This window comes from Carettochelys insculpta, chromosome 12 (genome assembly GCF_033958435.1).
Source record: "Carettochelys insculpta isolate YL-2023 chromosome 12, ASM3395843v1, whole genome shotgun sequence".
In the NCBI taxonomy this organism is placed as follows: Eukaryota; Metazoa; Chordata; order Testudines; family Carettochelyidae; genus Carettochelys; species Carettochelys insculpta.
The window spans coordinates 7,816,142-7,842,240 of NC_134148.1; the positions used below are offsets into that span (position 1 = coordinate 7,816,142).

At 42.4% G+C, this 26,099-nt stretch overlaps 1 protein-coding gene across 7 annotated transcripts in view; it reads left to right on the forward strand.

Moving 5' to 3' along the window:
- SCAPER (S-phase cyclin A associated protein in the ER) overlaps positions 1–26,099 on the forward strand; it is a 420,029-nt gene that overhangs the window by 135,287 nt on the left and 258,643 nt on the right. For all 7 annotated transcript variants that reach the window (XM_075006917.1, XM_075006920.1, XM_075006919.1 and 4 more), the window contains exons 18-20: positions 8,194–8,275; positions 10,381–10,533; positions 13,600–13,707. In XM_075006917.1, coding sequence (XP_074863018.1) covers positions 8,194–8,275; positions 10,381–10,533; positions 13,600–13,707 — 343 coding nt within the window. The remainder of the gene's footprint in view (positions 1–8,193; positions 8,276–10,380; positions 10,534–13,599; positions 13,708–26,099) is intronic.

Here is a 26,099-nt window from a genome sequence, read left to right on the forward strand (position 1 = left end):
CCACTTTCCAAATGCATATAGGTAAATTTCTTTTCTTTTCTTTATTCTGTATTTTGTGACTGAAATTTTCATGACTAAAGGCTCATTGGTTTAAGAAAGAAACTTAATCTTTTCTGATAATCACAGCTTGAGAGCTGTAAAGCCATTTTGAGGAATATCCTAATCAAGTATTCTGGATCTGTATTAATCTTTTTCTACATATTCCAAAAACATAAATTATTCTATTTTGACATCATATAAAGACCTAATATGCCATGAACTATTTAAATATAATGTACACTAATGGAAAGATCCTCCAGTCTGTTCATGATCCTTTGCCCCTTTCCTGGATTGCACAGAGCCAGGATAGCCAGGTCTATGAAGCCTCAGCCATCAGGGGTATGGCTGGGTAGAGGAGCATCCTTGTGGTTTCTTCCATTTTCTTTCATTCCTAGAGGACATGATGAAAATCAGGAAGACCAGAGACAGAGTAATATTCGTTGCATTGCTGTAGGAAAGGCAGATCTTGTCCTTAGAAATTATTGCTCATTCAATATTGAATCATCCATTCATTCTTCCCTTGTGTGAATGGTTTCTTTCCCAACAGTGCAATGCATCCTGACTTCAAGTCCCTTTACCTAACATTGTGGCTGTTAGATTTACCTGATAGAATGTTTTAGGCTTATCTGAGGAGATCTAGGCAGTTTTTGGGCATCCAGGAAATGCTATGCTGCTAAATAGAACTGATGATGAAAGATTGCTCAAGTTAAAATCCTGCTTTCATTTAATTTAGATTTTTTTCTTGCCCCTGGTGTAATCAAAGCCATTCCTGATAGTTGTGTTTATTCATCAAGTTGTGGTTTCCATGACCATGTTCTTACATAGTAGATTACAATGTAGAGTAATACACTTTTTAAGCAGGCTATCCTGGCCATTACAAGCCTATAAGCCCAATTTCAGTACTGAAGAATTGGTAGAAGCTCAGAAAGAGCAGAATTATCAGACACCTAGATGAACACATTTTGTTTTAAAGGTAAGTCTTGCCTCACCAATCCATTAGAATTCTTTGAGGGTGCCATCACACAAGTGGATAAGCATGATCCAGTTAATGTAGCATGCTTGGATTTTGACAAGGTTCTTTACCAAAGGCTGAGGAAACTTGAGTATTCATGGGAATAACAGGGAAAAAACTTTCTTGAATCAGTAACTGGCGAAAAGATGAGGAACAAAAGGTTAGAATAAATGGGCTAACAACCCCCATGGTCTCGGGGACAACGGGAAGGGAGGGTGGGGCTCCCTCTACATCCTGAAGGGTTGGGCCTTGGGCAGAATGGGCACAACAGAGGGCAGTAAGTCCTTAATGTCTCCTGAAGCATGGTTCTGGGTCCTTCTCCCATCCTGTCAGAGCTATGTGGAAATGGCTTTCCCAGGACATTTCAAAGGGGCCCAGAGCTCAGGGTGCTGCTACAGTAGCAGTATACTGGAGCTTCAAGCCCCTTTGAATTGCCAGGACCCTATACAATTATCTCCCTCCACCCCCAACACCAGTCAGTGGGCGTTACCTGGAGTGTTCCCTCTAATTTTTTTCATCCATGTGCAGAATGAATTTTGCTGTGTGCCCTATAGAATCGTAAGTTTGAAAGAGACCTCAGTAGGTTGGGACTTAAAGAACTCTAGAGAAGGAGATTCTGCCACCTTGGCTATGTCTACACGAGCCCCAGACTTTGAAATGGCCATGCAAATGGCCATTTCGAAGTTTACTAATGAAGCGCTGAAATGCATATTCAGCGCTTCATTAGCATGCAGGCGACCGCGGCGCTTCGAAATTGACGCAGCTTGCTGCCGCGTGTCTCGTCCAGACGGGGCTCCTTTTCGAAAGGACCCCGCCTACTTCGAAGTCCCCTTATTCCCATCAGCTCATGGGAATAAGGGGACTTCGAAGTAGGCGGGGTCCTTCCGAAAAGGAGCCCCTTCGGGATGAGATGCATGGCTGCAAGCCGCGTCAATTTCAAAGCGCTGCGGCCGCCCGCATGCTAATGAAGCACTGAATATGCATTTCAGCGCTTCATTAGTAAACTTCGAAATGGCCTGTTGCATGGCCATTTCGAAGTTTGGGGCTTGTGTAGACACGGCCCTTGTGAGGTAACCCATTCCGTAGTTTTCACCACTCTTCTGGTAAAATAGTTTTTCCTAATATCCAACCTAGACCACCCTCACTGCAACTTGAGACCATTAGTCCTTGTTCTTTCATCTGTCAAAACTGAGAACAACCTCTCGCCATCCTCTTTGGAACCCCCTTCAGGTAGTTGAAGGCTGCTGTCAAATCCCTCCCCCTCACTCCTCTCTTCTGTTGACTTAATAAGCCTAAATCCGTCAGCCTCTCCTCATTAGTCATATGCTCTCCAGCCCTCTAATCGTTTTTGTCACCCTCCACTGGACTCTGTTGAGTGCATGCACTTCGTTTCTGTAACTGGGGGCCCAGAATTAGAGAACGTTGTGCTCCCATACCCAATCCTAAAAAATGGGGGTATGAGCACTGTCCTCTCTCTGTCCACAAGTCCCTTGTCTTTGGTGCACTTTCCCAAAGTTCAAGAGGGTCTTTTGGTACTTAGCCTCCAGCTGTCACAGACAATATGCAACAAGTCTTTCATGTGCTCAGCTCCCTAATCCTTTTGTTGCCCTCTGCTGAACTCTCTCCAGTGTGTCCACATCCTTTCTGTAATGGGTGGTACAGAACTGGATGCATTACTTCATATGCAGCCTCACCAATGCCGAATAAAGGGAAATAATCACTTCCCTAGATCTTCAAGCAATGCTTCTCCTAATACATCCCAATATACCATTGAGATCCTGGATCTCAGTCTCTTTCCTAGTAGCCTAAATTTGGCCTACAGGACTTCCTCTGCTGTCCTTCTCTATGTCGTTGATACCTACACATGCCATGAACACTGGCTGCTCCCCAGTACTACACAAAAGTCTATCTAGATATCTTAAGAGATCCACAAATCACCATTCAGTTCTCACAGTCATTGCAGACCTAGCTCTCTCTCTGTTTCTGACAATGACATTATCCATTACTCACATCTGTCTTTTCCTAATGACAGGAGTTCCCTCCCCCAGAAAGGTATCCTCAGTGTGAGAGGATACCACAACTTCATATGATAGGAGGGTCCCAACTCAGGAATCATTTCTCTCTGTTTGAGTTGAATGTTCTTCTTCCCGGAGCCTTTCAGCTTTCTCAACAGCACAGAGGCTGTCTCACCAGAGGTGGGGCTGTTCTATGGTGTCCCGGAAAGACTCATCTACATACATCTCTGCTACCTTTAGCAACCAGTTCAACCACCCTGGCCAAAATGTTTTGGGAGTAAGGGAACTTCAAAGTTTGGTGGGTACTTTGGAGTGCCGCAGTGGCTACTCTGCCTGTCAGTGCTTTGAAGCTAGCAACGTTAAAGTTCCCATGGCAGCCATTATGCTAATGAGGTGCTGCATATGAATGAATATGCAGCACCTCATTAGCCTCCTTCAATCAGGCTGATTAGCATGCCCCCTTTGAAGGATGGGGCTAGTGTGGACAAGCCCAATGTGTCTCATCTGTCATTTCTTTTCTGTCTTCATGGCAATTGGAGAATTTTACTTATATTTTCTGAAAGGATGATTGTGCTTGATACTCACTGTGAACTTTGTCCTAATTGCCTGTATTTTGATATTTTCTGTGCTTTCGTGTTTTTCAAATTTGGATCTCTGCATGCCTTCTATTTTCATTAGAATTAATTTATTCAGTAAAGTACTTAATATTTTTCTTTTCGGTTTCCTTTAATATTTTCCTGTTCTGTTTTTGTCATTAAGCTTTAGTTTTATTTCAGAGTATCTGTTGTTTCATCTTTCTCATTTGAGAGAATGACAGACACATTCAAAAGTAGCAAAAAAGTATTGGTTACAGATTACCGCAATCACTACATTGTCTGAATGGATAGCTCTTGTGAGCTTTGAGTGTGATACTTCTGTAAGTATCTCTCTGATCTGTCAAGATCTAGGAAGACAATCTGTAGGTGTATCTCCACTGTTACTATGATGTGCACTCTCCACAATTTACCTCTTAATGTCCATGGGTCCCATGCAACATTGGGTGTACCTCATCTAGTGCTCTAAATGTCACCATAACAACTATGTGAGTAAAACTAGGTGGGAGGTTGGTGCTTGTGAGAGACCTGGGAGTGCCAGATCTGGGACTGGGAATGGGCCATTTCACCTTCTTGTAGAATCAAAGAACACTGGAACTGGAAGGGACCTGAAGAGGTCATCAAATCCAGTCCCCTGCCCTTACAACAGGACCAAGCACCATCTAGATCATCCCTGCCAGATATTTATCCAACCAGTTCTTAAATATCTCCAATGATGGAGATTCTACAACCACCCTAGGCAATTTATTCCAATACTTAACCACCTTGACAGTTAGGAAATTTTTCCTAATGTCCAACCTAAACCTCCCTGGCTGCAATTTAAGCCCATTGCTTCTTGTCTTCTCCTCAGAGGCTAAAGAGGATAATTTTTCTGCCTCCTCCTTGTAACACGATTGACAGATCCCTAAGTTAAATACTTACGCTAAACAATCTGTTCCATCCTGTCGTACTTGGGGTATATTGACACAGTAGTTAAACACTCCAAGCAAGTCCAGGTAGCTGACTTGTGCTTGCAGGATTCAGGGCTTTAAAATTTCTGTGTAGATATTCGGACTGGAGCCTGAGCTCTGGGACTTCTCGAATGGGAGGTGTCCCAGAGCCTGGAATCCAGCCCAAGCCCAAATGTCTGCATAGCATTTTTTAGCCCCACAGTCCGAACCCTGGAAGCCCAAGTCAGATGACGTGGGTCATGTGTCTTTTAGTCTAGTGCCTTCTAAGTACATTTCCCGGACCTGAGCAAGAGTTCTGGGTAAGCTCAAAATCTTGTTTCGTTCACCAACAGAAGTTGATCCAATAAAAGAGAATTATTTCACCCACCTTGTCTCTATAAGACCTACACAAGACAATTCAGTCAGCATAACTGCATTGCTCAGGGGAAAAATCCATACCCCATAGCAGTATAATAGGTGGCCTAAGCCCCTGTGTAGTTAGCACTGGGTTAGTGAAAAAATTCTTCCATTGACCTAGTGAGGTGGATGAGCTGTGCTGATAGGAGAATCAGGATAGGTAGTGTCTGTCTTTGAAATGCTACAGCATTGCAGGAGTTTCTATGCATTTCAAATACAGAGAATCCCTAAGACTATGTGATAACCACTTACACTAAGGCCATGTCTACACTAGCCCCAAACTTTGAAATAGCCACACAAATGGCCATTTCGAAGTTTACTAATGAAGCGCTGAAATGCATATTCAGCGCTTCATTAGCATGCGGGCAGCCGCGGCACTTCGAAGTCCCCTTATTCCCATGAGCTGATGGGAATAAGGGGACTTCAAAGTAGGTGGGGTCCTTTTGAAAAGGAGCCCCGTCGGGACAAGATGCGTGGCGGCGAGGCGCGTCAATTTCGAAGTAGGCAGAGTCCTTTTGAAAAGGAGCCCCGTCTGGACGAGCCATGCGGCAGCGAGGCGTGTCAATTTCGAAGTGCCGCGGCTGTCCGCGTGCTAGTGAAGCGCTGAATATGCATTTCAGCGCTTCATTAGTAAACTTCGAAATGGCCATTTGTGTGGCCATTTCGAAGTTTGGGGCTAGTGTTGACGTAGCCTAAGTAATCTGTTCTCTCTTTTATTTAGTTGTGACACTCTGAATACGTTTCCCAGACCTGGCTCCAACCCCAGTACTCCAACCCCGTACACTCAGGCCTTCCCCGCCCACACCTGGCTCTGGACCCAACCTGTCCCCAACCCCTACGTGGCCCCAGATCACACCCCTCTGCGCTGCCCGCTCAGCACATGTGGGGCTTTAACCTGTGCCCCGCTCAAGCACCCTGCCCCAGTGCACCCCTCCCACACCTGGCTCAACCCCCCCCATGGCCCTAGCTCATCCCCTCCATGCATGGGGCTCTGACTTCAACCTGTGCCAGAGGTTCTGGCTCCCAGCCCCTAGCATACTGCGCAGGGCTCCAACCCCCTCCACTCAATCACCCTGCCCTAGTGCACCCCCTGTTCAACCTCCCCACCCAGCTCAACTCCTTCCTTCGCCCCCGCCGTGTTTTGGGCTCTGGCTGTTAGCTGCTGATGGCTTGCGCAGAGGCTCTATTCCCTCTGCCAGCTCGACCCACCCCACCCTGGTTCACCCCTATTCAATTTCCCCTCCACCCTGCTCAACCCCCCACCCCCCGGCCCAACTTTCCAGCTCACCACCCCCAGCACATGCTGGGCTCCAGCTGTCAGCCACTGCAGGTGCATGAGGCTCTATCCCGCACCAGCTAACCCTTTCCCCAGTTCACCCCATCCAATACCCCATGGCCCCAGCTCATACTCCCCAGCAAGTGGGGCTCTGGCTTCAACCTGTGCCCAGAGTTCCAGCTCCAACCCCTCTACCCACCACCCTCGCAAACCTGGGTCTGCCCCCCTGGCTGGGCTCAACCCCTGCCCCAACCTCCTGCTGCCCAGCTCAGCTCAAACCCTCCTGCCACCCTAATGCACCCCAGGCTTAATCCCCTGCCCCCTCGCAGAGCCCCAGCTCATTCCCCCAAGGCCTCCCCAACTTACACGAAATTCAGGGTATGCGAGGGTTGAGTGGAACACAACCCTCGTGTACCTTGAGGGATTGCTGTATATGAAAGAAGCAGTAACTGGAACTGGTTGCATAGTTTTTGCATTGTGTGTACCAATGTATTAGATACGTAATGGATTTATGTGCTTTCTGCATTGGTGAGCGTAGCCAAAGTCATGCTTCCTTGACCTCTTTTGGCCTCTACCCATGCTGCCTCTTTTTGTGCAAACAGTCACAGCAGACAACTGTATTTTAATTTATAGTTAAGGTTTGAAAATTCCACTTTCTCTCTTGCTGTTGGCAAGTGGGAAACTTGCTCTGCTGAATAAGCTTTATTCTGAAGGGACAAAGTTTCTGATGTTTATAGTTTCAGAGATTATTTTCCAAACGTGAACTGACAAAGCACTGCCTTCTTGATTGGTAGCTCAAGTGTCTGTGCTCTTGCTGTTGGCTTTTGGAAGAAGCAGCAGCACAGTGAATTGAAGACTGAAAAATTTCACTGAACTCTTCAGAACCCTGTAGGGAGCAGTGAAACGGTTGAGTTTCCTGTCACTTCCGTAGTGTTGCTGAAAGTTTTTGCAGTCATCAGCACCAGAAGAAAGAACTGAAATATTCACAGGACAGCACGACAAAATGAAAAAAAAAGGGGGGGGCAGGGGAAATATAGAGAAGCACAACCCTTTCTCTTCCTCACATGAGTAAGCAACCCTTCTTTGCAGCCAAGTGGAAGTCAAGTGCATCAATATTCACTAGCTAGAGACTGAGACTAAAGATGGGGCCAGAATAGATGAAGTAGAGTCCAGAGACAGCACCTTTTATCTCTTCTTAGTGGGGGAGATAGGTTCTGGACTTCTTTCCTAGTCTTTGTACACGGGACTAGTTGATGTGCATACATTGATCTCTGTATGTCAACAGATGGCTGGTAAGTTCAGTTCTCTGGCAAGCAGCTGTCTTGTAATTTTCTTTATTTAAAATGTTCACATCTTACTGCTTTGATGAAGAGCGTATACGAACCAGCAAAAACAGCAGTAATGTTTGGTTTGTAGAACTTCAGAAAGCTGCTGTGATCCGACCTATAGCCATCATCCATTTCTGTCACAAGCAGCTATCAAGTGTCTAACGCATTGTCTGCACTAGACATTTTGGAGAAACTCACCAATGTATTACTACCTCTTGTTGCTTTAAAAGAGAGAGCAGCAATGGGAATGTTAGTGTAGACAGGACATCACTAGGTTTGTGGTTTTGTTTTTTTTTTGATCACTGTGTCATCTATATCTGCTCTGGTCTGGACTGGGGCCTGTAACCAGACACTGGGTCTCAGATGTCTGCGGTTATGAGGCCATCAAAATTAAATGTGTCTGTTATCTTCAGTAATTAACCTACTTTCTGCTATATTACTTTTATCTCCCTCCTGAGCTACCTTTATCTTAAAGGCAGTTAATACCTCTGGTTCTCTGTCCCCATTTCAAATATATATTATAACATAAATGTATATTTCATACCTTTATCACTTTTACTGTAATACATGTTCTCTTTTGGTAGAGACCGAGAAGAGAGGCTGGCAGCTCTCACTGCAGCTCAACAGGAAGCAATGGAGGAGTTACAGAAAAAGATTCAGTTGAAGGTATAAAGGAAGCTATACTCCTTCTCAGTGAAAATATATTTCTATTTAACTTAGAATTTCCCCAAAACTATTTTCTTAAGTACATTTTACTGAGCAGAGTCATTACCGTACAGCCATGTTGTACCCCAAATTGTGCTACCATAGTTCAGGTTTTTATCTAGACTTCTGACTTGTGAAGATAGGTCTGATTTGATCTCTCTGACACCATTTAAATCAGTAATAATGCCATAGAAGTCAATACAACTACATTAGTATAAATCATATATGAGATCAAAGATAGGTCGAAATGTTTTTGTACTTTTTTCAAAAGTTATAGTTTTGAATTTCTAATCTTACTATTAGAATGAAATTCTGGCAAAAACAAAGCTCTTTTTAAAAATAATTTTAAAATTATGTACAGTTTGGGGAAAACAGCCTATAAAACAGTATTGTATAAAAGGACATGCTATTTTACAGCCTTCCTAAATATTAGTGCTGGAAGTATGGCACGTTCCTTCCTCTTCTTCCTAGAATATTTCCCTGTATGAGGCACTAGTGAGGCCACATTTGGAGTATTGCATCCAATTCTGGCCACCTCCCCCACAATACAGAAGGGTTATGGACACATTGTAGAGTGTCCAGTGGAGGGCAACAAAAATGATTAGGGGGCTGGAGCACATGCCTTATGAGGAGAGGCTGAGGGATTTGTGCTTGTTTGGTCTACAGAAGAGAAGAGTGTGGGGTGGGGATGGGGGGGAGTGGTGTTTGCTAGCTGCCTTTATCTACCTGCAGGGAGGTTCCAGACTGGATGGAGAGAGGCTGTGCTCAATAGTGACAGATGGCAGAACAGGGCACAGTAGTCTCAAGTTGCAGTGGGGGAGGTCTAGATTGGATATTAGGAAAAACTGTTTCACTTGGAGGGTGGTGAAGCACTAGAGTGAATTACTTGGGGAGGTGGTAGAATCTCTATCTCGAGAGGTTTTTAAGTCCTGGTTGGGATGATTTAGTTAGAGTTGGTCCTGCTTTGGGCAGGGGGCTGGACTTGATGACCTCCTGAGGCCCCTTCCAGCCCCTTGCGTCTATGAATCACAGGGATCTAGTCACATGGGGTCAATTGTGGGACTGGGAATGTTAGATAGGATGCTGCAGTATTGCAACACAACTTGTGAATCTCCCACCATATGAAGAACCAAAGACCAGATGATAAGATGTTTGAATATATATCTATTCTGAGAGTCATAAAGATTTCTGAGCTTGTAAGTGCCATTTTTGAAGTGATGATGAACTGAGAAAATTAAACCTTTATCAAAATCACAGAATAGTAGTAGTAGTAACAACAAGATTGGAGCACCCAGTGATTTCGTTCAGGATCTGGGGACTATTTTATGCTGGGTTTATCTATATAATTTTAAAAAAAGACGGTTCTTCCATTTCTAAGTAATTCTCAACTGTTGATCCCAGTATGAAGCATTACTCTTGTGACACATGCGCCTTCTGAGAAATGCCATTGTTTGTCACTCAGTTGATGTTTATAAGCCCATTTCTAGTATTAGTTAATGCATAAGTTTTGTACTATCCTTTTCTGGCTGGTGAACTAAGCTTTGTTTGAAAGGATCTCATGCACTGCAATCTATAATAATAATAATAATAATAATAATAATAATAATACGTAATTTATTCCTTTTTAATTGACGCCATGTTACTTTCAGTTCATGGAGAGCGCAAGCACAATTACACCAGAATTGTCTGTATGGTACTGGAAGTTGAGTTCTGTCCTAGTTTTTCCTGGGGAAGAAATACAGCATGAGCACAGAAACTAAAAGTAACAGAACATTGTATGTGAGACCTAGATTTACAAAATATAATGAAGTGATATTAGTCCACACAAATAACAGTATAGTGTTAATATTTTAAATTCGATCAATAGAGAATAATCCATTTCTTAAAAGTTGCATACTAACAAGCATGGTTAATCATTTTTGGTGTTTTGGAAGGTATTATACATAAGTCTCAATGTAACTATGTATCATCTAGAACTATACAGTACTTAATAAACCTTGGTATTTCCTAACATAACTCATTTCTCTTTATTGTAATTTAATGTTTTATTGTTTTATTTTATTTAGCATGATGAAAGCATTCGGAGACACATGGAACAAATTGAACAGAGGAAAGAAAAGGCAGCTGAATTAAGTAGTGGGAGACATGCTAATACTGACTATGCTCCTAAACTTACACCATATGAACGAAAAAAGCAGTGTTCTTTATGCAATGTCCTGGTAAGCTGGATTGAAGGAAAGCTATCAAAAGTGGTGGTCTGTTTAACGTTTTGATCTACCAGTTTTGTTGTGGTTTGCAGATGTGACTGTATTGTAAATGGAGTACTGTCTTTACGCTTTCCCACTTCTGTGAGCAGATGGAATAATGACCAGAGTTATGAAATGTAGCAGATTTTATTGTCTCTCCAACATTGCAGTTGCATTGGGTTGCTGTTCCTTTGTACTGCCAATGTCCCACAAACAAAGAGAACTATGTAGCGTAGGGCACTGTTAGGTAAGCTGGGAGCTAAGAGCTTTGGCTTCACCTGTACTAATTGCTGTTTATTTTTCTGTGCACCATATGCTCCTTGCTATTGAGCAAGGCTTCATAACCTATCCAAGAAATCAGTCAAGCATCATTCCATCAGTTTACAAATATGGTCACTGGAACATTTCACAAGGTTACTTTAGGGAGGGCTTAGAATAAAAACCCAATTTTAATCAAATTGTAGACCTAAGTCTTACCCACTCTGCTACTCTGCCTTTCAGAATGGATGTGCCAGATCCACGTGCTCAGCTATCCTGGCCCTATACAACCACTGTTCTAGGCATTGTACCACACTTTCTTCCTAGAACCTGAACAAAAACCAAAATTCTCTGTCTCCATCATTTTACTGTTGTGTAGCAGATAACTGTAATTTTCTCAAACTGTATATCAACTTAATGAGCTTAAATAGTAGTAATAATAAACTTAAATAAAACTTAATAGTAAAAAGTCACCAGGACCAAATGACATTTACCCAAGAGTTCTGAAAGAACTCAAATGTGACTTTGTAATTTATCCTTTAATTCAACTTCTATACCTATGGATGGGAAGGTAGCTAATGTTACACCAATATTTTAAAATGGCTCCATAGGTGATCGTGGCAATTACAGACCAGTAAGTCTAACCTCGGTACTGGGCAAATTAGTTGAAGCTATAGTAAAGAATAAAATTGTTGGATGCATAGACGAACATAGCTTGTTGGGGAAAAGTCAGCATGGTTTCTATAAACAGAAATTATGCCTTACTACTAGAGTTCTTTGAGGTGGTCAGTAAGCATGTGGACAAGGGGGATCCAGTGGATACAGTGTACTTAAAGTTCCAGAAAGCCTTTGGTAAGATCCCTCACCAAAAGTTCTTAGATAGGTTGTCATGGTATAAGGGGGAAGGTCCTGTCAGGGACTGAGAACTGGTTAAAAGACAGGAAACAGAGAGTAGAAATAAATGGTAAGTTTTCAGAATGGAGAGAGGTAACTATTGGTGACCCCAATGGTCTGTACTGGGACTAATTTTATTCCACCTATTTATAAATGATCTGGAGAAGAGGTAATCTGTGAGATGGCAAAATTGCTGATGATGCTAAACTGCTCAAGATAGTTGAGAAAAGGCAGATTGTGAAGAGCTTCAAAAAGATCTCACAAGACTAAGTGATAGGGCAACAAAATGACAAATGAATTTCAGTGCTGGTAAATGTAAAGTAATGCACATTGGAAAAAAAATAATCCCAACTATACATACAAAATGATGGGGACTATTTATCTGTAAACAATTGAGAGATCTTGGAGTCGTTGTGGATAGTTCTCTAAAAACATCCTCTCAATGTGCTGCTGCAGTCAAAAAAGCAAACAGAATGCTAGGAATCATGACAATAGGGACAGAATAAGGTAGAGAGTATCCTATTGCCTCTGTATAAATCCATGGTACACCCACATCTCGAATTCTGCATACAGATGTGATCGCCTCATCTCAAAAAAGATATTTTGGCGTTGGAAGAGGTTTTGAAAAGGGCAACAAAAAAGATTAAGGTTTTGGAACAGGTGCCATCTGAAGAAAGATTAAAAAACACTGGGACTTTTCATCTTAGACAAAAGGAGACTAAGGAGGGATATGATAGAGGTGTATAAAATCATAACTGGTGTGGAAAAAATAAATAAGAAAATGTTATTTACTTGTTCCCATAACTAAAGAAATAGGGGCACCAAATTAAATTAATGGGTAGTGGGTTTAAAACTAACTTTTTCTTCACACAGCTCATAGTAGACCTGTGGAACTCCTGCCAGAGGCAGTTGTGAAGCCCAAGACTCTAAGAGGGTTCAAAAAAGTAGTAGATAAATTCATGGAGGTTAGGTCCATCAGTGGATATTAGCCAGGATGGGTAGGAACGATGTCCCTAGCCTCTGTTTGTCAGAGGGTAGAAATGGATGTCAGGAGAGGTATCACTTTCATGCTTATCTATTTTGTTTGTTCCTTCTGGGGCATCAGGTATTCGCCTCTATCAGAAGACAGAGTACTGTGCTAGATGGACCTTTGGTCTGACCCAGTGTTGCCGTTCTTATGTTCTTAGTTTCCCCACTACAATCAGAGCTAAATAGAGGATAACAGTTCAAATAACTAAACAAGACCATTGTTCTTAACTTTTTAGCTGAACTCCAACCTCTATATCTAGGCCTTTCCTTTGCTAGAAAAATGTGGTGTTCTCTTTTGCTGTTCCTAGAACATTTGTATCACATCTCATGTCCAAACCCAGAATTATCCCAAAAGATTCACAGGCATTTACACCATTTTGGGATTAAACTTCCTTAGAGCAAGAATAAATAACTTTAAGTCCTCCACTAGACAAGTGCCAGGGAAATGGAAACTGTTTGCACAATAACCCCAAAATCATAAAATAATGAAATTCCTTCATGACCAATTATACCTCTAAATGCATATACAGTACTGCCACAACACCAGTGATAATGGAATACAGCTTCTGCCATGTATTGTCATGTACTCATTAGTCATTTAGCTCAGATTACGGCATTTTTTTATTACTGGTGTTAAACCAATGCTTGTAATAGAATGTTTTTTGCAACCAAAGTGTAACTTTTTATGAAGAATCAAATTTTAAAAGCAATTGAAACTATTTTTAAAAATCATAACTATAGATTTCAGTTTTGATCAGAAGCCAAAATATAAGCATACTTCCTTGTTGCTTTTGATTAAGAGAGATTATAGATATCTTGTTGAGGAAGATGCTTAATCATCATTGATTCTCATTCCAGATTTCCTCAGAGGTGTATCTCTTTAGCCATATTAAGGGGAGAAAACACCAACAAGCTGTGAGAGATAATAGCAGCATCCAAGGACGAGAGCTTTCTGATGAAGAAGTGGTATGTTTTGTAAAAGATGTTAATATTACTATCCTTCTGATTTACAGTGCCATCTGAAATGTAATATTTTAAGACAGACTTGAAACTTCTGACAGAACAAAAAGCTTAAAAATTCAATGTCAAAAAAGATGTAGTATTGATAGCAATAATGAGTTTTTAAAAATTTAATGTTAAAAAAAGAGAGAGAAAGAAATGGAACATTTTAAATTCATTTATTCCAGTATGAGTGAAGCAAATTAGAGTCCTGCAGAAAATGATTTGGTTTTAGTATTTTTGCCAGATACCAAATACGGTATTTTTAATATCCTTCTAACCGAGTGTTTTTCATACTATGGTTTGTGGGGGTCCTCTGATTGTGTCTAAGTTTTCCAAAGATGTCTGTCCCTCAGTTTGAAATTTTTAGGGATCTGCAAATGAAAAAAAATTTTGAAAAACACTCATTTATTTGCCACCTCTCTCAAATCTAATCACTCCACATTTTTACACTATTAAACCCAATTTGTGTATAACTGAAAAACAGGAGATCAGGGCCCCTAGATCTTGGGTAAAACAGCAGAAATATCACCACACACATGCTAACTACACACTAGAAAAACTCAATTCCCCATCCCAAAATATTGTGTATTCTTTTCTCCAGCATACTCTCTTGCAGTTTTTCAGTCAACCTCCCAGCTGTATGCGGTCATGTCCCTTCTTATCTCCCCCTCCCTCCCAGAATCACCTGGGAAAAACAGGCTGGTCTTGCAGTATGTCCTGAATGTTATGATCAGTCCTTCTGCCTATCATACTTATATGGTCCTCAACACAAATAGTATGTGAGCACTTCACAATCACTAATGTATTTGTTCTCACAACTTCCCTATTGAGGTGTCAAATCTAGGCTCTGGGTGATCAAGAAAGGAAGTGAAATAAAAAGACATCATCTAGAATGATTTACTGTCCACTTGTGAGGAGGAATCTGTTGGCACAAGTGCCTCAGATGACCTCAGCTATTGTGCTGATACACAAGAAGAGACATCATCTTGCAAACAGCTGACCCCAAACTATATAAAACTCTAACAATAAAGACTCCTGCCTTAAACTTCACTTGGGAAACAGTCAGTAGCCAGGACTGACCTCAGGACACAATGTAATGAGTGGACATGAAACAAGTAAGCTGCCCAAATGATTGGAAAGGACAGCTCCATTGATCTAACTTTGAGATGACCAAAGCATGGATACTATGGTGAAACTGCATCCAAATAAATCTTCCTTCCCAAACACATGATAAACACACACACTTGACAGTTGTTGATGCCTGTGAATCCAGGAGCAGCAGCAAAAGTGCTAGTGCAGACAAAGTCTGTGAGACATAAATTCACTACAGGATCCAGACAATGTGCTGTCTTGTGGATTCATAAGGAGGCAGTCTGGACTCTTAGTCTATGTCTACACTATCACTTCTGTGGCAAAACTTATGTTGCTCAAGGGTGTAAATATTCCACCCCTCTTCTGCTTCCTTCTTAGTGACAGAAGCTGACAAATGCAATAGTGCACACAGTGCTCTGTCAGAGGAAGTGCTTCTCTGGCCAACCAAGTTTATGCTGCTCCTGAGAGTGGGGTTTTTTATGCTAACAGCAGAGCTCTCTCCTGTTGGCATAGAGTTTCTTCATTGTGGCTCTGTTTACACAAGAAGGTTTTTCCGGCAAAACTGGGCTTTTGTCGGAAAAACCCATGGAGCATCTACACACAGTGTGCATTGATGCTAGTCTGTCAACAAAACTCAGCACATCTGCTGGCACCGCTATACCGCTCCGTGTTCAGGTATAACACCTTTCTTGACAGTTTCCTGTCACCGAAACAGCTGTGTAGATGCTCCAGAGCCCTTTTTTCAGCAAACAGGGCTTCCAGTTCACTGGGCAGCCCCATATGCAAAGCTTCTGGTCAGCTGTTCTGGTGAGAGAGAGCTGGTCGGTCTGGCTGCTCTCAGTTGACAGAGCAGATTGCTCTTTCAATCTGCTATTATGTGTAGGCGTAATCCGTTGACAAGTTTTGCTGGGAAATCTCTTCCAACAGTCACTTCTGTCGACAGGCTTCTCATGTAGACTGTAACATACACAACTTCATTAGCAGTGTTCAGTAAATCTTTCTGGTGCTCTTTTATGAGGCACCTCTGGAGTTCTTGCACAAGCTGAATCAGAAGACTGCTCTGTGTGTTGAGCTGAAGAATCCTCACTGATTTTCTCAGTGCTATGCCTCTGTGCACCTCCCCTTTCATCAGGTAACGTTGCAGATGAACAGCTATCCAGTTCTTCCAAAGAGTACAAGAAATCTGTTTTTAGTAAGTTTGTGGAGGGACCTCACAAATCACTACTGCTCTCTGTACCAGATAAGCACCCTCAGGAACCTCCACTATACCTCTGGACTTCAGAAGCTGGAACACACTGAGCCCTCAGTCACAATATATATACCACAGTATTGCCATGGGTATTACTAGTAAGTTAAGGAGTCTTGTTGTCAATTTCCTGCCAAACAATTTCCTGCCAAACAATCTCTCTGCAGCTGACAGTCCAAATATGTATGTGTACCTGTATCAGTGGCTTTTTTCTAAAGTAATTTAGCAATTTCTACACAGTTCTCTACAAGACAGTTGGATTGAAGATACCTGGGATTTGAAGTTACGTGCTGAAACTCATATCTTCTAGCAATTTTTTAAAACATTGATGTTCATCAAAGTACAAACCATGTCTGACATCAATAACAAACAGTCCTTTAGCACCTTAGGGACTAGCAAATTTATTGGGTTATGAGCTTTCATAGGTATACACACTGAAGAAGTGGGTCTTTCCCACAAAAGTTCCTGACCTAATATAATTGTTAATTTCTAAGGTGCTACAGGACTGCTTGTTGTTTGTGAAGCTACAGGCTGATATGGCTACTCCTCTAAGAATATCTGACATGATAGCATTAGGAATTCCATCCCTGAAGGATATAGATTTCATGAACACTATTACATATTTTGATGTGGTCTTTTCTAATAAAGCATCCTCTGGATAATGGGAATAATAATTCAGAATCAAAATATAGTCTTTACCTGTATATGTGAATAAATCCACCACAACTTTGGACCATGCCCTTAATTAGTCATTGTTTTTTAACATAGGCTCTTTCTTCTGTTTAGGTTGATATTTTGATGTGTCACAAGTTTTATCAGTTTTCTCTATCTCATTTTTAGGGCTCTGTGTCTGTCATGGAGGTTGCAGAACCCATGGCATCCATGACTTTCAGCAATCTCCCATGACTTCTGCAGTGGTAGGTGTGGCTGACCTCAGGGCTGGCTGAGCAGTCGTCCCGGGGAGCAGGAACAGCCACAGCTTGGTGGTCTCCAGTAGTGTCCTGAGTGACAGGTAGATGTCCCCAGGACCATCTGCAGTGGCTGCTTCTCAGGCAGCCCCAGACAGCTGGCCCTAGAGACTGTAGCAGTACAAGGGATGGCAGGAGCAGTGGCAGGTGGGTGGCGAGGCTAGGGATATCAAGAAAGGAAGTGAAATGAAAAGACATCTTCATCTAGAAAGACTTGCTCTCTATTTGTGAGGAGGAATCTCTTGGTGTGAGTGCCTTTTTTGCTCAGATCAATACCTTCTCCCTGTTCCTTTAGCCTTTACTAAATAGATAATTTCTACAAGCCTGAATTTACACTTTTGTTTCTTTAGCTTCAACCTATTGTTCTAATTCCTGTCCAATTCTTTCTTTAACTCTGACGTTCCTTTATTGTACTGTGCTTGATGAGAATGTCATGTATATGCACTTTTGCACCTTTAATTCTCTCTGGTATTTGTTACACAATTTTATGAAAGGCTTCTAGAGCAGATTTTAGACCCACTAGTAATCTGAGAAGGCAAGATCTTTCATATGGTTAGCTCCCCATCAAATTCACAGTCTACACTGGTCAAATTCACAGTCATACAATTTTTAAAGTTGTAAATTTCATGATTTCAGCTATTTAAATCTGAAATTTCATGGTGGTGTAATTGTAGGGATTCTGACCCAAAAAGGTGTTGTGGCAGGGGGTGGGGGGTGTAAGGTTATAAAATGGGAGATTGTGGTATTGCTAATCTTGCTTCTTTGCTGCTGTTGGTGGCAGCACTGCTTTCAGATCTGGGCAATTGCAGAGCAGCGACTGCTGTCTCCCAACTCTGAGGCAGTGCCACTGCCAGCAGCAGTACAGATGTAAGGATGGCCTGGTCTGACACTGCCACCTTTACTTCTGTGCTGTTGCCTGGAGAGCAGGGACCTCACTTAGCAGCTGCCACTTTTCACCATGGCTATGTCTGCACTACAAAATAAATTCAAAGTAATTTAAAATTGGTTTTAGAATGCCAGTTTTTCTAAATTTGATTTTGAGTATCCTCACTTCCTACAGGCTCCCAACAAATTTGACACATTGCTTCCACACTGAAATCACCAAACATCGACTGTTGCGGCAGTGCATTGTGGGAACCTATCCCACAGTTCCTTCAGCCTCGCATTCTGAGCCAAGAACAGCAGCGCGGTCAGTTATCTGGGTCCAGCAGGTTGGGGGCTCTGGGAAACTGACGGCACAGCTGCCCTGGTCAATTTCCCAGCTCCCACTAATACAGTAAACTCTCCATTTACTGTGCTAATAGGGTTGTCTGTTCTTCCCCATAATCCCTTTAAATATGAAGGTTTATTCCCCCTCCCCACAGGCTTTCCCAGCCCCAGTCCCACCCCAACCTCCCCCCCCCAAAAAATGCCCAAAAACACCCCCCTGAAAAAAACACCAAAAACGTGCTCCATTTCCCCCCCCGCATCCCCCCTCCAAAAAAACAAAGTATTTAAAAAAAACCTAACCCCTGCCACTCACTGGGTCTAGTGGAAGAGCTGCTGCAGCCTGCTGGCCGGGGGCACCCGGTTGCAGGTGACCAAGACCACCTCTGAGGTAGGTGCCTGCTCATGGCTGTCTGGCTCCGTGCACAGCTCCAGCTGCCTGGTGGTGAGGTGCCTGGCCCTGTGCTGGCTTGAGTAGCCCAGCTGCAGGATTCCTGGCCCTATGGTGGCTCGAGCAGCCCAGCAGCGGGTGCCTGGACCCACACAGCTCAAGCCACCCGGTGGCGGGGGGCCTGGCCCCTGCCACAGGAGTGCAGCAGCTTGCTCAGATTCCCAGCTCCTGGTAGTAGCGGGGAGCCAAGTGCAGTATGCACAGCTTTGTGGGATAGATAGGGGCACCTCTGGAGACTAATAAATTGGATTTTAGGACCTAGAACTTCCACACAGGCCCTTAATTGAACTTCTCAATTCGAACTTGACATCAGGTAACTGCGATTTTGTAATGTCGCGATTAGTTCTCCCTAAATCGAACTAATAGTATTTTCAGTGAAGAGAATCCCTGGTAATATCGAGCTAAGTGCCTTAAATTTGAATTTATCTCATAGTGTAGATGCAGCCCATCTCTCTCTGATGGCAGCCACACAAAGAGAAAAGTGCCATAGTATGCAACTATGTATCCATGGTCAGCTGGTTCCTGACCAATAGCTGCTGTGCTGGGCTGTCCGTTTCTGAAGGCAACACTGTAGTAAGGGTGGCAATACTGCAACCCCTCCCCCCTTAAGTAATCTTGCAACTCCTTTCTGGGTCTGGCCCCCCAGTTTAAGAAACACTGGTTGGTCTTCCCCCCTCCACTACCCCCTGGTGAAATCTGTATAGCATAGGATAAAAACAGACAAAAGTCCAGATTTCACAGTGGGGGGACCAGATTTCATGCCCCATGTCATGTTTTTCATGGCCATGAATTTGGTAGGGCCCTATATACGGTATAAGAAAAGTTCATAATTTGGAGTTCCTTTCATCTATAGAAATCTGCCAGAATCCAGATGGTGCATCTGAAGCATTAAAATACTTAGCACCATTCATATCTGCAAAAATGTTGTCCCTAATGAGTAACTGAAAGTGTTCCCATTTAATATAGTTCTTAAATTCCTTAGGAAGTAAGTATAATCTTAGTGCTCCTTCCTTCTTAATATTGTAACTAGGGAATGCACCCATTCTGTGAGCTCTTGTACTTTTCTGATGAAGTCTGTTGTTATGCATCAAGACTTGTTTGAGCTTTTTTCTCATGCTTAACTGGACTTTTGTAGGAAATGTATGATAGGGCAGTTCATTCTGTTAGTTCAGTTTTATATTCTGTTGCTAGTTTTCCTGTGCCCTCTAAATGTCCCTTAACTATATGCCTCTGTCCTTTGTCTCTTGTATCATGTGCACTCTTTGTATTAGTTCAAAGGCTTGGCATGTTTTTAAACCCAGTATAGGTACTTTGCTCCCTTTACCTATTGCAGAGTTTATCAGTTCTTTTTACCTTCACTTCTATTATACATGTACCTCTAGTAGGAATGAGTTCTTCTATATGTTTTCCATTTAATCTGTGTTTCTTTAACCTTCTAACACTAATATCTAAAACAACATTTCTTTGAGCACCAGTGTTCAGTTTGTGGGTTACTAGAGTCTCACTGGTCTCTAAGGCAGTTGTATCCATTGGTTAGGTTTATTATTAAATCTCATTAAACACATTATTAAAACTCATACAGAGTTATAAAAGACAAAGGAGAACACTATGCTCTTGGCTGTGTATCTGGTGAAACTGACACTAGATTGCTTCCAACTGGTTCTTCCTAGCAGAGGGGTGAGCAAAATACGGCCCATGGACTGGATCTGGTCCACCAAACATCAGGATTCAGCCTGCAACCCACATGGGACCCTAGGGCAGGCTCCCTGCCAGATACGGCCCCCCACACTTTTAAAAGCAGTTGGCTGCTGGGGCCAGCAAATGTGTCTCCAGCATGTGGGGTGCCCTGGGGGTGAGAGAGGGCTCTGTGATTGCACCCCACCCCCCTGCCACCCAATTGGCTGGAAACTGGCCAATTGGAGCTGCAGGGGCAGAGCTTGTGGTTGCATGCAGAGACCCACTGTCTTCCTCCCCACAAGAGGGCACTGCGTGGAGATACACACACACACAGGCCCCAGCAGTTGGCTGTTTTGAGTGGTATGTGGGGCCATGGCATCCAGTTAGCCCATTCAAGGGTCCCTAAGGGCATTTGGCTGGAAGCCTCCAATGGTAAGTGCCTCTTGGCCAGTGCCTACATTTGGCACTCCTCACCCCCACTCACTGCCCCATGTCACAATCTGTTCCTGCTCTCAAGCCCTCTGCACCCCCTCATGTCTTCCTATCTCAGGTCACAACCCTCCCCTGCATCCAAACTCCCTCCAAGATGCCACACCCTCTCCTACACTACTTCTCCCCCAGAGCACAGCCCTCTCCTGCTCCCAACCCCTGTCCCAGACCCTGCCTCCTCTCCTGCACCCCAGTGCCACTCTTCACTCAAATTCCTTCCCAGACCCCATGCCCCTTGGGCATCCCAAACAGTACCCCGAGCTCCCTTCTGCACCCAACTTCTGTCTCTGACCCTGCACCCCCTCCTTTCAGATTGATGAAAAGTGTCACCTGTGACCTCTTACCAAATTCTTGGAGTGGCCCCCATCAGGTATTATTTCCCACCCCTGTCCTAGTAGCATTTACTGTTCTCTTAAAGGCACAGTACATACTCCTAACAGAGACACAAGTTTAAAAAAGCACCTGCTTAAATCCATTGCTCTCCAACATAACATTTCAGTGTGAACTGAAGCAAGCACTTAAGTGTGGTCTTAAGTGCTGTCTTGAAACAGGGCACTAAAGGCAAGCAAAATAACTCTAGTGGGAACACCTGCTATTCCGTGTCCAACTTGACAGCTACATTAGGGGACTGAGGGTCACTTAAAAATGTCCTTAATAAATGGGCGTATGAGTGTATGTGCTGTGGCTTACTGTGCCTGTCTAAATTTTAACCTAAAGCCACGAGTTATAGTGTAGTACCAGCTTACTGGCATTTTAGTTATACCCTTATCTTAAAAATAAATTGATTTAGACCCATTTTGTCTGTTTATATGGGTACAATAATAAAATTATGCAGTAGTAGTTTGAGATTTCCCTGGCTTGAGGCCATCCTCATGGTTTTCTTTTTCATTACTTTGTAATAAGATCTGATTCTTAGATGTACTCTTGCAATAAAGTAGAAATCCCTTTACGTTTTCCAGTTAAGATGCATTTGTGTTCTTTTAATTTGATATGCACAGTTAATGCCAAACTTTGCCTCCCTCACAAGTAAAAGCACTTAATAATTTAAGAGTAAATCTAGTATACTTGAAAGCAAGTTTCTAACACAATATACAGAAATAAGTAATGTGTTATAGTAAGAAATGGTAATGTTCATAGTCACTAGCCACAGAGTTCCAGTTTTAATCAAAGAAGGTATCTGTAGAGAACACACTTGCAGTACTTAAAGTTATTACTTGTCATCTGTGATGTCTTTATATTATATACACCTTGTCTGTGACCCTTCTTTTTGACATATGAGATTTTATTTATACCACCTTTGACCTAATAAAATTTCACCTTTAACCTTATACACTTGACACCTCAGATAACTTACTCTTGATCTTTGACACATTTTGTTTTAAGCTTGTTAAGTGTAATAGGCAGCTGCCTAGAAAGAAGACTTTTATTGTTTTTTTATTGTAATTTGACCGTAGACTCTCTGTGATATCTCAAAGCAACACTAGAGAAAAAAATGAAGCATGTTTAATTTTGTCCATGTCATTATCACAAAATTTAAACTATAAAGTGTCCCATTAAATATTTGGGAATTGCTCTGTTAATATGTTACACAAGCATTTAGTTTTCATAGTATGAGTATTTGTTTAGAATTGTTTGACTGTCAGAAGAATGTTAAATGGTCGTTGCTGGTTAAAAATCTGTGTATACTACATGAATGCTTAAACACTGCTTGTTCTTGGCAATGTGGAGACTGGCTAGAAGACAGTCTTGCCTAGTATGGGGAAAAACGTATTTCTTTTTTGTTGTTTGAAACCATAGATTTGTTTTCATTTGTCCTCAAGTCCATGAAATCTAAAATATTGTCAACATTATAAATGCTAGCTTTTAAAGTATTGCGTTACAAAAATAAACTCCATGCCGATACAGTTTCCTTAATGTGGGTGGAAATATTCATATCTGTGCACAGCAGGCATAACAGTAAACTTTCATATCCAGCAGCCTTGGAACTGGGAAGTTGCCGGATATTCAGATATTCCGTATAATAGAGAGGTTTACCTAGCAATGGATAACACTGAAGAAAAACAAGATTAGATAGTAAGAAACAAAAATGTAAGCAGAGCACTTGATTTATGAGCAACAATAGTATTGTATATTGTAAACTTATGCTACATTTGCTTTATTTATTTACTTTCACTATACTGTACTTATGGACAACATGACTAAAGTTTACTTATGGTTAAAATGCCGTTTATATGAGAGTTCTGGATGATAGAATGCTGGATATGAAAGAGTTTGCAGTAACATAGTTAGTAGAAGTAATTAAATTGTTGTAAATTGATATATATTTTACAACTGCCCAGAAATTTAAGATGGATTTGTAATGAAGAAAGTTAATATCTATGTCAATATCTGTGTGACAAAGCATCTTTAACAATAATTTTACCTTTAACAGCAGCTCTGCTTTGACCTGGACACATACATGGGGTATGTAATGTCCTGGCCGTTCTGTGGTAACAATGTTAAATACCTTTTGTAAAGACTCATTGTTATCTGTAGTCTCATCAAATTGATTTCATTTCCTTTCTGAGACAAAACAATTATTTTTTATCAAGTTAACATACATTAGATCTAATTCCACATCTGTTTGTATTATGATTTTCTGTAATGTTCTTTCTGTTCTCTAAATTCCCCGTCAGAGTACAAAAGTCACTAATATGAAATTAAAAAGCAGTGAAGTAGCACTTTAAAGACTAGCAAAATGGCTTATTAGGGGAGCTTTCGTGGGACAGACCCACTTCTTCAGACCATAGTCAGACCAGAACAGACTCAATATTTAAGTCTGTTCTGGTCTGGCTATCGTCTGAAGAAGTGGGTCTGTCCCACGAAAGCTCACCTAATAAACCATTTTGCTAGTCTTTAAAGTGCTATTTGACCGCTTTTTGTTTTGATAGTGTATAGACTAGCACGGCTTCCTCTTTGTTACTATTTAATGTGAAATTGTGGTTTAAAGTAGGATTAATTAAATTATCTCTGATTTCACACTCTTCTTCTCACCCCATGTTTGGTCTTTCATCACGGGCTCCATCTTGCTCTCATTAAAATAAACAACAAATTTTTCATTGACTTAGTTGGGGCAGGCCAGGGCTATACATGATCTTTCCTCCCTCTTTAAATTTAAATATTTTACCATTTACACTGTCTTGCTGCTAACACTGTCCACGCCCTGATTATCTCATCTTTGTTACAGTAACCGTATCCTGTCTGGCCTGCTTCCCCAACCTGTCTGTCCAAACTGTCATCACTTTTCATCTCCTTGGATTTTCTTTACTATTTTCCTCCTGCCTCATTGCATTTAACCCACACCCATCCCATTTTTATATCAGCTTTGATTCAGCAGAGAATTGAAGCATGCTTATTTTAAACAGATTTTAACCAGTGCTGTTAAAGTTAAGCATGTGATTAATTGCTTTGCTGAATCAGGGTCCTAGTGCCTGATCTAAAGCCCACTGAAGGCACAAGAAAGCCTCCCAAATGAGTTCACTGGGCTATTTATCAGTCCCCTACAAGGGCCCTGTATGCTCTTGCTCTCTATTACATCCGAGGCTGCTTCTACGCTCACTCCTTCACGTCGGAGGTGGCATGGTAATGAGGCATTTCAAAGCAAGCTAATGAAGCACTAACGTGCATATTCAGCACCTCATTAGCATATTAGGGGCAGCATGAATTTTGAAGTGCAGTCTTTGAGTTGCAGATTGACAGTAAAGATGGGGGCAGCTTCAAAATAAGTGCCGCACTTCGACATTCCCTTACTCCTATCTAGTTTTGTGGAAGTAAGGGAATGTCAAAGTGGGGCGCTTATTTACATTGTCACTCTGCAATTTGAAGTCTGCACTTTGAAATTTGCACAGGCGCCATTATGCTAATGAGGTGCTGAATAGGCACGTTAGCGTCTCATTAGCATGCTTCGAATTGCCTCATTAGCGTGCCACTTCTGAGGGAAGAGGGTGAGTGTAGAAGCAGCCTCAATTTCTTCCCTATTTTCCTCCTTATGTCTCCCTTATGCAGTACGTACCACTTATTATGCTGTCTTCTATGCTGGAAGAGTCTCAAAGACTTGTAGGCTTTACAATCAGAAGGGACCATAATGGTCATGTAGTGTGACCTCTTGCAAACTCATTGCAGATTGTGGAACCTCATGCTCCTATTGCTGTAATACACCCCCTAACCTCTGGCAGAGCTACTACTGTAGCTAGTGTCAGCGGCTGGAGCCCTGGTCCCATTTAAATCACTGCTGGAACACAATATGGTGCACTCCAGCCAGTAGTGAGGGCTGCCTGCCACCATCCTGCCCCTTCCTCCCAAGGTTCCACCCCTTCTGGAGAGCATGGAACAGCCTCCCCCACACCTTGCCAAGGGGTCCAGCAAGTCTGTTAGTTGGGCTGTATTTTAGTAACGGCTGTGGTTGGTGTATTCTCCCAAATATGCTTAGTAGTCATAGTACCTCTCTAGATCTTATGGGAAGTCCCTTGATGGATAATCCCCTCCACATATCAGATGTTTCTAAAAACACAAAAGGGACCGGCTGGAATACTCACTCCCCATCTCAAATGCTTGTTATGGATACATAAGAGACCAGCTGGTCTACTCACTTGGATTACCATAAGTACAAGCTGTATATTTCTCAGACCACCTTAAACTTTCTATGAATGTTCTAGGACAGGACTGGCCTGTTCAGCATTTCATTCTGTCCTCCACAACTCAGTACTGCAGATCAGTGTGCAAAAGAGGTTGGTCATGCACTTTGCATCAATGAGTAGGGTGGTGTATGCACATCCCAGTCATATCAGGAGGCCATTGAGCTCCATGTAGTAAACCCAGCAGCCCCTTCCTGGCAAATCATATGTAGTCCACTGTTGTTTGTGTCTTTGAGATAACTCAGCCTGATAGCTTTTTCAGAACAAGGGTTCTTCTACGAGTGTCCCCGTGGGTGTTCCACGTTAGGTGTCGGGCTCGCCCCGGTGCCGCAGGTTGGATCTTTCCAGTAGTTTCTGCCGGACTGCGCATGCGCCGGCGCGCGCCGCTCCCTTGCACGCTCCCGGCCACGTGCGCGATCCAGTCCCCTCCAGTTCCTCTTTAACCACCATAGGCTGCAGACAGAATCTGCTCAGGCTACGGCCAGAGTCAGCGTATTTAACGTTCTTAAAGTGTTCTAGAGTTTCTTTTTCAGTCTTTTAGATTAAGTTAGCTT